Here is a 13162-nt window from a genome sequence, read left to right on the forward strand (position 1 = left end):
ACGGGGGTCTCTCGCTTTCCCTTTTCCCACAGTGGGGAACTTCTCTGGGTTCCCAGCTGATCCCAGTCCGGGAAGAGCTGCCACGCCTCACCTCCCTCCTTGCCATAGGTGCTTCCTGTCACTTCTCTATTGAATTCCAGCTTCTCTCTTGGATCTGTTTGAAGTGTGGTTACCTACTTGCTGTTCTGGTTCTTCTTTATGAAGGAGGTCAGTACCAGGTGCCTGTGGTCAGGTGGCCCCTGAAGCCCCTCTCATTCCAGGCTCCAAACTTTCCTTTTAAAAGCTGCACCCCACAGAGCTGACTTCAAGCCTACCTTCAGTCTTTTAATGTGATATTTGACCTTTACAAAGACGTGCTATTATGCTAAATAGGATAAACAGGCTCCCTGCCTATCAAAAAATGATTCAGTTAGAAAATTCTAAAAAAAAAAATTGAGATTATTTCCAGTTTTCTCTGATGAGACATAAAATTTACAATTGAAAAGCAGAAATAGACATTTTAAAAAAATCATTCACTGAACATTCATCAACATCGACCATATCCTGGGCCACTAAACAAACTTCAACAAATATAAAATAACCAAAATTATATGAAGTGTGTTCTCTGATCATAATGGAATCAAATTAGATTATCAATAGCAGAAAGACAATAGAATCTCCAAACACATGGAAACTGAATAGCACACTTCCAACTAATTCATGGGTCACAGAGAGTATCTCAAAGGAAATAAAAATACAGAGAACTGGATGAAAATGAAAGCACAGAGTGTCAAAACATGTGGGATGCAGCTAAAGCAGCATGGAGGCAGAAATGTACAGCACTAAACGTTCACACTGGAAACGAGGAAAGGCCTTCAACCAATAACCAACATGGCTACCTCAAGAAAGTAGAAAAGGGAGAGCAAAATACACTCAAAGCAAGCAGAGGAAGGAAATAATAAAGAGCAGAAATCAATAAAGTTGAAAATGAAGATGACCATGAAGAAGAGGAGACCTGGAACAAGAGGCTGGTTCTTAAAAAACAAAAAACAAAAACAACAACAACAGCAAAACAACAACAACAAAAAAAAACAAAAACAAAAACAAAAAAAACCAAGCAATAAAATTGATGAACCTCCAGTAAGAATGAGAACATGAAAAAGCCAGAAGATGCTAATCATCAATATCAGGAATAAAAAACAGGACATCACTACAGATCCTGTAGTCATTAAGAAGGTGGTACTGCAAACATTTTCATACTCACAAATCTGAACTCTTAGCAGATCAATTCCTTGAAAACCACCAACTCCCAAAACTCAGCCAAGGTGAAACAGACAACCTGGATAGTCCTAAAATCATTTATAAATGGATTTTTTTTTTTTTTTTTGAGACGGAGTCTCACTCTGTCACCCAGGGTGGAGTGCAGTGGCGTGATCTTGGCTCACTGCAAGCTCCGTCTCCCAGGTTCATGCCATTCTCCTGCCTCAGCCTCCCAAGCTGGGATTACAGGTGCCTGCCCCCACACCTGGCTCATTTTTTGTATTTTTTAGTAGAGATGGGGTTTCACTGTGTTAGCCAGGATGGTCTCAATCTCCTGACCTCGTGATCTGCCTGCCTTGGCCTCCCAAAGTGCTGGGATTATGGGCGTAAGCCACCATGCCCAGCCCTATAATATTACAAATCTTCCTAAAAAGAAGTCCTCAGTCCCAGAGAGTTTCCCTGAAAAATTCTACCAAACACTTAAAGAGAAATTGACACCAATTTTACACAATCCCTTCTAGAACACAGAAGAAGTGGGAATACTTCCAAACATATATTATGAGACCATATGACTCTGATACCAACACCAGACAAAGATAACACACACAAAAAGACAACTACAGATTAATATCTCTCATGAACTTACATGCAAAAGTCCTCCACCAAGTACTAGCAAAGTGAATCCAACAGCATACGAAAAGAATTATAAACCGTGACCAAGTGGAATTTAAGTACACAAAGCTGGTTTGACATTTGCAAATCAGTCAATATAATCTAACGTATCAACAAGCTAAGAAGAAAAACCAGATGATCTTGTCAAATGATGCAGTAAGAGCACGTGAACAGAAGTAAGATTTATCCATGTCAAAAACTCTCAACCAATTAGTAATAGTGAGGAATAACTTCAATTTGATAAAAAAATCATCCTTAACAGTGAACTACTGAGTGTTTTCCCTCTCAGGTGAGAAGCAGGCAAGGATGTCTGGTCTCATCACTTTTATTCAGCATAGCACTAGAAATCCTAGACACTGCAAAGCATGCAACAAAAGGAAATGAAAGGCATACAGGTTAGAAAGGAAGAGCTGCAGGAAGGTAGGTGTGGCTATAAGGAACCCAGATGATTTTTGCGGCCTTGGAAACGTTCAAGATCTTGATTATCGTGGTAGATACACAAACCTACACATGTGACAAACTGGACAGGACTAAACCCACACATACGCACAAAAGAGAAAAAACAAAACTGGAGAAACCCAAATCAGATCTGTGAATTGTATCATCAGTGTCAATATTCTGGACGTGATGCAATACTATAGTTTTGCAAATGTCAGCTTGGCAGAAACTGGGCTAAATGTACATGGTCTCAATACTGTTTCATATAATTGCATGTGAATCGGTGATGCTGTCAATAAAAATCTCAGTTAAACATGGCTGAGTGTGGTGGCTCATGCCTGTAATCCCAGCACTTTGGGAGGCCGAGGCAGGCGGATCACTTGAGGTCAGGAGTTTGAGAGCAACCTGGCCAACATGGTGAAACCCCATCTCTATTAAAAATACAAAAAAGTTAGCCAGATGTGGTGGCCGGCGCCTGTAGTCCCAGCTACTTGGGAGGCTGAGGCAGGAGAATTGCTTGAACCCTGGAGGCGGAGGTTGCAGTGAGCCAAGAATGAAGCACTGCACTCCAGCCTGGGCGACAGAGCAAGACTTTGTCTCAAAAAAAACAAAAACAAAAACAAACAAAACAAACAAACAAAAATCAGTTAAACAAAAGAGGAGAGCAGAGCAAAGGCAGAGTATGGGAAGAACTTCTGGGATCAATTCACAGCAGCATGTTGCTTTTCATTTTATCTTTTATTGGCGAGGAGGGGCTGTTGGTCTCAGAGGGTCAAGAAATCTGTTCTGTTCCTCCCGTGTCACTCATTTGACATATACCTTGAATCAATGGCAAGATCGTTCCAGGAGAATGGCAAGGAGAAAGCTAGGCTGCCAAGGGTCAAGGAGAACTTAAGGCATTCGAGGTCAGCGCAATGGTTAGACTGAAAGGGAGTGGGGAGCCATCCCGGCAGCTCCAGGGGCAGCACTGTCAGGAAGCTGCCGATTTTGAGCGAGGGAGACCTGAACATATCTGTGGGAGGAGGGAAAGGATCATGGCGCCATGAATAGGGACAGGGGAAGAAGGGAACAGGATGACGGAGCACCCTTAGAGAGGCCCGACTGCATCGTTTGAGAGGAAAGGGGAGAGAGGCAAGGGTAAGGACCTGGAAATGGTGGGTGAAGCGGGAAGGCAAGGGATCCATCCTGGTGGCCTTGGCCTCTGGAAATATCACCCACTGGGAGTGCAGTAAGGCTGGGAGTCCAAAAACGGGAGCAGCACGGGGTGGAGCTGGCGACCACTGAATTCCTGTAGAGCCAAGTTCAGAAGGCTGAGCCCATCCAGCTCTGGGGAAGAGACAAGCAGCAGCCCTGGGTGACTTAAAAAAATAATTTTCCTAGTGTTTTTTGTGGTTGGTGTTGTTGAGACAGAGTCTCACTCTGTCACCCAGGCTGGAGTGCAGTAGCATGATCTCGGCTCACTGCAACCTCTGCCTCCCGGGTTCAAGTGATTCTCCTGCCTCAAGCCTCCTGAGTAGCTGGGATTACAGGCGCCCGCCACTACGCCCAGCTAATTTTTGAGTTTTTCATAGAGACGGAGTTTCACCATGTTGGCCAGGCTGGTCTTGAACTCCTAACCTTGTGTTTCACCCGCCTCAGTCTCCCCAGGTGCTGGGATTACAGGCGTGAGCCACCGCGCATGGCCCTAATTATCCTAGTTTTAACTTTCATTATAAAGGGAGTACAGACTCGTGGTATAAATTAGAAAATGCAGAAAAATACAAAGAAATACGCGAAAACTACTCATAATCATACCACATAGGGATAACAAGTCTTAAATTTGTGTGACATATTTCTTCCAAGGTCTTTTATCTGTTCATATTTCATACAGTGTATTTTAATAAAATTTGGATCTCATAGTTTTGTATACTACTATTTCACAATGTTATGACCATTTTTGCGCACAATTTTTGATCTTCAGAGTGTTGCTTTTTCAACAACTACAAAATATTTCTTATATTGTCATTCTATACTTTTTTCCAGTCCTCCCCATCTGGAACATCTGAATGCTTTTCACATTTTTTCCAACTACGAATAACTGTAACGAGTTGCCTTGTATATAAATCTTTGTGTGCATCTGTGATTATTTTCTCGGGGTAACTTCATTAGCTAATGTTTTCCAGATGCATCAGCTGGCCTGTGAGCAGAGAAGGAATGGGTTTGAACTGACCAGATGGAGATAATGCAAACTCACAGAGCTTAGAGAGGCGTAGGGAAAAGGACCCTGGGAGCGAGGGTCAGGAAAGAACACGCTGGGAGGCATCAGGGGAATCATGCAAGGAGGTGAGGGAATTAGAAATTGAAGTCTAGATGAAGAGCGAGTTCAGCACGACCAAAGGTGTGGCCACACAGCTGGAACCTGATTCTACACCCCCTGTCCCCAGAGCTCCTTCCTTGAGCCAAGGCCACCCTCCACAGTCCACGTGCCATACTCTGCCAGGCATTATCAGTACTGATGCCTGATCTCCCTAGGTGAGCCGATTGCAAGCACTCTAAAAATCTGGGGCTTCTTCGTGATCCACCTCTGCCCTTGCCTGATTCTGGAAGTCGCAGCGGTGCACACCTCTTTGACGACTGACTTAAGAGACACGCAGAATGAATACTCACTGTCTTCATGAGTCCAGACAAGCTGAGGTGTGCTTGAAGGCCCGTCCCCAGGGGTGGTGAAGCACAGAACGGAAGTGAAGTAGGCGGTAAACTTCTTCAGGTTCGTTATGTGTCCGTGGTGGACTCCGTGGAAATCTGGGGCAATAGTGACCACAGTGACAGCCTCGGGGGCATCTGCCGGCCATGCCAGAAGCTGAGATGGAACAGGGTGAAAAAGACAGCCTGTTTTCAATGGTGCTTCTCCACACTCATGTCTGCAGCAGAATTTTATTTTGCAATGAATACGTCTTTTAAAATGTAAAGTCATAATTAAGAAAGTCCATAAATCCTACATCTTATAATCACACTTCAAAAAAGTTGAGATAAAAATATATTTTACAGGTTTCTGTATACAAGCATGTGTATTTACATGTATTTTATACTTGTATATGTAAATAAAATAACTACTTAACTCATATTGGAATGGACACGCCCCCTCAAATCTTCACCCTCTCTTCACTTAAGAAGGTTAAAAAAATGTATAATATATATTACATATATACATATACACATCTGTAACATATACATATATGGTATATACTATATATACATGTTATATATAACATATGTAGTATATTATATACATATATAATATATACTATATAGCTTATGTCTACTATATATAATATATACTATATAGTATATATGATATATACCATATAATATACATATATTTTAACAGTAAAGAATAACATCTTTAACAGTAAAGATGAAACCATCAGTTAATTCAGCTGAAACAGTGCAATGAAACAAACATAAATATTTTTCTAGAAAGCACCTACTTTGTCTCAAAAAAGACATCCATGATTCAACAGGAATAACCTTAATTATTTATAATTTATATCACACTAGTTTCGTGAAAAGGATTTTAGGAGACTGGTTACAATTTTAAAGAAATACAGTCTATATCCACATCCTAAGGAAAGTTGTGTTCATGTTTTGGCAGCATTACGTATGTGTGTGAGTTTTAATTCCTTAGGCACCAAACATTGCTAGGACTAACTGGGTCTGAAAGTTGACATGCTGCCGGACGCAAAGCGTATTTACGCAGATCAAACTGACAACGAAGTCATCAAATGAACACCGCGGCCTCACCAATGAGACTCGACAGGAGAGGCCAAGAAGGCAAAAGCATCTTGCTTGATTGATACGATTTTCTTTCACAAAAGCTTCTGTCTTTGGATACTTCCGAGGATAAACAAAAGACAGGGTAAATTTCCAGCTACTTCTGCCTTTCTGGCAGACAAATCAGTGTTTTAGCAAGTTGAATCCAAATGGGGGCGGGGAAAAATGAACCTTGTATCTGAGGAAACTCACCCTCTGAATGTGAAATTACCAGGTATTGAGGCAAACTAGATGGAATCCCTTCAGTGTGAAGAGCTTCCCCTGTCTACTGGCTATTAAAGACGATTAGAGGATCCGTTGCAGCTAAAATCAAGGCGGGCTCCCAAATCCAATCAGGAGAAGCTGATCTGAAAGGGAAGATCAGCTGTGCTTTGGGACGGTGTATCCTGGTACAGCAGTGAAGTTAACATACTCTGGTAGCTAAAGACACAAGAAGTCGGATGGTGGAAATTTGTCTATGTGTCTAATTCAGTCCGGGCGGGTAGCTGGAATCAACTGGTCTCAGTTCTTTAGATAGAACTCTCCCTGAAGTAGAAAGCGGGGAGAGAAAAATATCCTTTCTCCATGGAAATATCACTCATGCTGTCCCCTTTGCTCCGGGCCTGTGTTCTCCTGAGAGGACCTCCTTCTGGGAAGAAGTGGTTTGTGCAAATGTTGATTCTACTCACTGAGACAGGTCTCCCACCCGCCATTTAAAAATGAATGGCCTTTCTCATAAGAAATTGCTCACTGATGTTTGAACCATCCTCTTGATAACTAGGAATTTGAATTTCTGAACCTGCAGAGCTGATGCCAAGACTCTGGAATAAATGGTGGTCTCACCAAGGTCAAGACGCCCTGTATCTTGACGCAACCGGCTCTTGAGGCACAGGAGGGGCCGCCTCCAGCTGCGTCACATTGTGGCTCCAGACAACGACAGGTGCCCACAGGCCCTGAACCCAGGCCACGTACCTTGTATCCCTGGTTGATGCCGTTGATAAACTGCTGAGGTGGAGGGTTCCACAGGAACTGAATGGTGGTGGAGTTCACAGCTTCCGTCTGCACGTTCTGCGGGGGCGCAGTGGGCACTGTGGCAGGGCGGTCATTGACAACAGCAGAACAAATGGCAGGAGGCACCATGGGGAGGAGAGACGGAAAGGAAACCCTTAGCTGCCATCACGCTCACAGGCAATTACTGCACTGAGACTAAGGAAGTGTGATGAATGTTTTGGGAAGCTTACAGTGGCATTACCAAGAAAGAGAATTGGGCTATTTTTCATTTTCTCTTGCAGAATTCTTCAAGGCAGAGGCAGAAAAGTGGACTAGACCATCCTCTCATTCCACAGGTGAGCCTTTCCTGTGGTTCCAAGGCGGATGCAAGCAAAGCTTTCTCTAATTTCTGTTTCAATGAACAGATATTTGAGATCAAGGCAAGGTTTCATCTAGAAATCCTTCCTCAATATATACCACTATGTTTCAAGCTGAATTGTTCCTTACATGGAAAAAAACCCCAAAAATAAACAAACAAACAAAAAAAACAAGCAAATAAAATCATCACCTTCCTCCCATATACACTGTTGGAGGCGATATTTCTTTTTGTCTGTCAATGGGGACAATCATTTTTTGATTATCCATGGTTTCTCTCTTTTACAGAACAGCTACTGAACCCAATTATATACCCGCCAAATGACTGCCTTCGAGGCATGCTAGTGGACACACTTGTGTAACTGTAAGAGGCAGATGCTCTGCAGAGCAGTAAACTGGTGGAGGGCAGGTCCCTGCCTCTGGCCTGGGAGGGCTGGAGGGCCTCATCTGGACTGTGTTTGGGAGGAAGGGTGGCCTGTGAGGGGTAAGGTCTTGAGAAGGGCACTCTCCACTGGGAGAGCCGTGGGAAAAGGCAAAGTGTTGCCAAGGAGGCTGGTGAGGATGGCTGCACAGGGAGCACGGCTGGATGAGAGGCGGGGGGAAGCAGGGTGCTGACAGTGCACGGGTCTCTCTGGGATTTCCTACCATGCCCAGCAGCGCAGCTAATCACGCATACAGAAGGCAACGGGGGAACTGAAGGCCTTTCAGAAAGGGCAGTGGGCCTGGCTAGCATCTTCAGGATGGGAACCCCGCTGGCCTGCAGAGAGGGGCCAAGCCTTTGGCTGCACCATCAAGGCTTCTACTGGGTGGAAGGAAAGTCCTGGCTCTTCAGGTGCTTGTTCTAAAAGTGAGGCATAGAAGCCTAACGGATCCTATGGATCCAAGCAGAGAAACAAAAACAAGGGTCTTCTTGGCCAGAACACATGGGATCCCATGCGGTCCTGGTGAAAATCGCTACACTCTTCTCGGCTTCCTTCCCCAAAAGCCTGTCTCAGGCAGAAATGAGACAAACATACACTTGGCCAAGCCCCTCAAGTCTTCTCTTCCCAGGCATCTAGGAGGGCCCTCTGTCCCCATCCGCTGCTGGCAATGGCGTGATGCCCCTCAGCCCCCTCTCTAAGTCACCGGGAAACTGCCCTACTTGCCATCCTGTAAAATGCGTGGGTTAAAAATGGACACAGGGCTTGCTGTGCCTGGGATGCTAAGCATTGGAAAGAACGTCACATTCACCTAAGAACAAGAAAAGCTGAACAAAGTACAGAACAATCACTTTTCCTGAGTCCATAAGACAGCTTAGGTTGCATACCAGCCAAGTGGTCGGAAACGCAAGGAGAGATGGGCCTCTCCGAGGGGTCAGGATGGGTCCCACTCACCCGTCACAGAGCGCGGGAGGAGGAGACAATGGAAATTCTGAAATTCACCCCAAATCCTCAGTGAATGGCTGAAGGCTGAACGTGGGCTACGAGAGAGGACGGAAGCTTTGGGAGCTGCAGACACATAGCACCCAGAGGAACAAAGGCGAGAACTACGTGTATTTCGTGGGTGAATTCCACCAAGCATTTGAGGAATAAATTAAACCAATTCTAAAGCTCTACCCTGAAACCAAAATCAGAAAAAGCCACTGAAGGAAAACGATAGACCAATATCCCTCATGAACTCAAGTTCAAAAAATCCTCAAGAAAATAATTAGAAAATAAAATTCGACAATATATAACAGTCATAATCTGGCCTGATCAAGTGAGGTGTATCTTATACATGCAAGACTGGCTCAAGATGTGAATAGCAATCGAAGTAATTCATCACATCAACAGAATAAAGAAGAAAAACATATGAACATCTTAATAGATTTAGGAAAAGCATTTGGCAAAATTTAATAACCAATTGTGATGTTTTAAAAATGAAAAAAAAACCCTCTCAGCAAAGCAGGAATTTAAAGGAACATTCTAAATTTTAAAAAGGGCACCTATAAAACGCCTATAGCTAATATCTTATTTCAGCTCTAAAAACATAAAATAGATATGTTTAACAAACGATGTGCAATATCTGTGCACTGAAAACTACAAAACACGAAGGAAACTAAATACTAAGTCAATAGAGAATCATATCACATGAATCCATAGGAAGAAAACGCAGTGAAGAGGTCAATTCTCCCCCAACTGATCAATATAGTGAATGCAATCCCAATCAAAATCACAGCTACACCGCACTCCAGCCTGGGTGACAGAGCAAGACCCGGTCTCAAAAAAAAAAAAAAAAAAAAAAAAAAAAAAAAAACCACAGCTAGATATTTCTTAGACATTGAAAAGGTGATTCTAAAATTTATATGGAAAAACAAGGTAAGAATAGTCAAAGCAAGTCTGAAAAAAAATTGGACAACCTTTACTGTATGATTTCAAAACTAGAAATCAATAGTAATTAAAACAAGGTGTGTTACTGGAGAAGGGGTGGACATATTGATCAGTGACAGAGAAGACAGGCAAGAAATTACACATGTATCACTGGTTTTCAACAAAAGCACAAAGAAAAGACAGTGATTTCAACAAATGGTTCTGGAAATATTAGATATTCATTCACAAAATAAGACAAAACCTGGATCTATACCTCATACCATTTATAAAACCTAACTCAAAATGGATCAGAGGCATAAAGGTAAACCTATAATTATAATACTTTAGGAAAAATAGTTGTGACACCTGGTTAGGCAAACATTTCTGAGATACAATACCAAGGACATAATCCATAAAAGAAAAAGAAATAAAACTGACTTCATGATAGACATCTGTTAAGAACATGAAAAGACAGGCCACAGACTAGAAGACAATAAGTGTAAGACAGATATCCAATAAAGCATGTTTATCCAGGCCGGGAGTTGTGGCTCATGGCTCATAGCTGGAATGCTAGAACTTCGGGAGGTTGAGACAGGAGGATCGCTTGAGGCCAGCCTGGGCAACACAGTGAGACAAAGAATTACAAAATTAAAAAAAAAATTAGCTGGGTGTGATAGTGTGTGCCTATAGTCCCTGCTACTCGGGAGGCTGAGGCAGGAGGATCCCTTGAGCCCAGGAGTGTGAGGCTGCAGTGAGCAACCAAGTAAGACTTTGTCTCTTAAAAAAAAAAAAAGGAAAAGAACAAAAACTTACTATTCAGAAAATATAAAGAATTTTCAAAATTCAACTATAAGAAAACCAAAAATGTGCACAAAAAGAATAGTTACTTCACCAAAGCCAAAAGAACGACAGGAAATCTGTGAGCGAAGAGAGTCTCACCATCCCATTGACCGTGATGGGATGCCCTGGACCCCTGTTCGAAGGACTCAAACAACACAAACCGACAGCAGTAACAACCCGTGTTGGTGAAGATGTGGAGCGCCCGAGACCCTTGTGGTATGAGATGAGGATGCCCGTGGCACGGCCACCTGGTGGGACCGTTTGGTGGTTTCTTACGAAGTTAAGCATGTGCGAGCCATATGACCCGACAATCCTGCCCCTGGGTAACTGTGCACAAGAGATGTAAAAGTTCACATAAAAAATCTATATGAAGCGGGGCATAGTGACTCACACTTGTAATCCCAGCATATTGGGAGGCCGAGGTGGGAGGATCGCTTGAGCCCAGGAGGTTGAAACCAGTCTGGGTAACATAGCGAGACCCCATCTCTACAAAAAAATAAAAATGAAAAAAGTTGCTGGGCGTGACGGTGCACACCTATAGTCCCAGCTACTTGGGAGGCTGAGGTGGGGGGATCACTAGAGCTCAGGAGGTTGAGGCTGCACTGAGCTGTGATTACACCACTGCACTCCAGCCTGGGCAATGGAGTGAGACCCTGTCTCTAACTAACTAACTAACTAACTAACTAACTAACTAACTAACTAAATGTGATATTCATAGCAGCTTTAATAATCACCCCAAATTGCAAACATCCTAAATGTTTTTAAACTAATGGATAGGAAACAAACTGTAGTGTGTCCATGGAATGGGACGCTGCTCAGTAGCAGAAGACGACAAAATACTCATACACATGAACACAGGTGAATCTCAAATGCATGACACTAAGGGAAGGAAGCCAGATTCCGAAGACTGCACACTGCACGCTGTATTTATATGACGTTCTGAACTAGGCAAAGATAGAAGAAGAGAAAACAGCAGTGTTTGCCAAGCGCTGGGGCAGGGGTAAAGGGGTGAATATAAAAGCACAAAGACTTTTGAGGGAGGTGATAGAAATAGTCATATCTCCATTATGCTGGTGAATATGGGCTAAAGATGTTTGTGAAAATGTATATATAACTGTACACTAGAAAGGGTGAGTTTTACTGTATGTAAATTATGAAACCACAATAAATTTCACTTTTCAAACATGCTGCAGGCAGGGCATGGTGACTGATGCCTGTAATCCCTACACTTTGGGAGTCTGGTGTGGGAGGATCGCTTGAGACCAGGAGTTTGAGACCAGCCTGGGCAACAGGGTGAGACTCTGTCTCTACAAAAGTAAAAAATCAGCCAGGCATGGTGGCGTGCACCTGTAGTCCTAGCTACTTGGGAGGCTGAGGTGGGAGGATGGTTTAAGCCCAGGAGTTTGAGGTTATGGTGAGCTATGATCCTGCCACTGCACTCCAAGCAACAGAGTAAGGCCCTGTTCCTAAAAAAATAAAGCAAAGCAAAATGCTGCATATTCTTTGATACTTTTCCCATGAAGGTGTGTTGTCTGTGTCTGAAACCCTTCAATGTAGGCTCTGAGACTGCTTGACCAATATAATATGACCCAGGTCCTAAGAAACCAGCAGCTTCTGCTGTTTGCTGGGAGCCCTGAGCAGCCATAGGAGTGTAGGGATCCTGAGGCTGCAGGCTGGTGAGGCCAGGGGCAGCTGCCCCAGTGGACAGCCCAGGGAGCCAGCCTTCCCGCCTTCCTAGTCACGGCGCCAACATGTGCACGAAACCATCTTCCCAACTGAATGAGAGGCACAGACAGTCACATATCCAAGCCCTGCTCCAACTCCTGACCCGCAAAATCATGACATATAAACAGGTGTTGCTTTTAATCTCCAAGTTTTGGGATAGTCAGTCAGGCAGCAATAGATGACTAGAACAATCTCTGCTGAAAGAAAGAAAAGAAAACAAAAGAAGAGAAAGGAGAAAAAGGAAGAAAAGGGAAAAGAAAGAATAAACATCAGGAGCTACTGGGAAAAGACCAACATTTGTTATGACGTTTTCTCTTAGAACCCACAACCTGTGGGGTTGAGGAAGGCATCTCATTCTCGGTAGGTTTAGCTCCGGGGTTTCACGAAGCCCAATTACTGACTCTGGAATGCCAGAATACCAAATATCAAATGTTGTTAAATTCTCTAAAATAAGGCTACAAGGATCATATGCAAGAAAAAAATTTGCATAATTTAAATAAGTAGCTGTCTCCTGCAGATTCAAGAGGACCTCTGTACCTTTGATTGGCTGCAGCACAATCCTCACACCAAGTTCTGGTCCAGTATCCTGGAGGCAGTGCCTCTGCGGGGCACACCATGGTTACAGAAAAACAAACTCCTAACTGAATTCACCCATTTACCAAGGCATTTTCCCCTCGCTTCTCATTATGTGGGCTACCTCAAATCACGAGCTCTCACACTCACTCTACCCCAGAGCCCTGGCTGTGACACTCACTCTACCTGGGTCC

General features: G+C 43.5%; 1 protein-coding gene across 1 annotated transcript in view; it reads right to left on the reverse strand.

Annotated features, from left to right (window-relative positions):
- SDK1 (sidekick cell adhesion molecule 1) overlaps window positions 1–13162 on the reverse strand; it is a 707360-nt gene that overhangs the window by 232820 nt on the left and 461378 nt on the right. Inside the window, exons 18-19 of the mRNA XM_011976935.1 lie at window positions 7111–7226; window positions 4996–5188 (exon numbers count right to left, since the gene is read on the reverse strand). Of these exons, the coding sequence (XP_011832325.1) occupies window positions 4996–5188; window positions 7111–7226 (309 nt within the window). The remainder of the gene's footprint in view (window positions 1–4995; window positions 5189–7110; window positions 7227–13162) is intronic.

This window comes from Mandrillus leucophaeus, unplaced genomic scaffold (genome assembly GCF_000951045.1).
Source record: "Mandrillus leucophaeus isolate KB7577 unplaced genomic scaffold, Mleu.le_1.0 Scaffold171, whole genome shotgun sequence".
NCBI lineage: Eukaryota > Metazoa > Chordata > Mammalia > Primates > Cercopithecidae > Mandrillus > Mandrillus leucophaeus.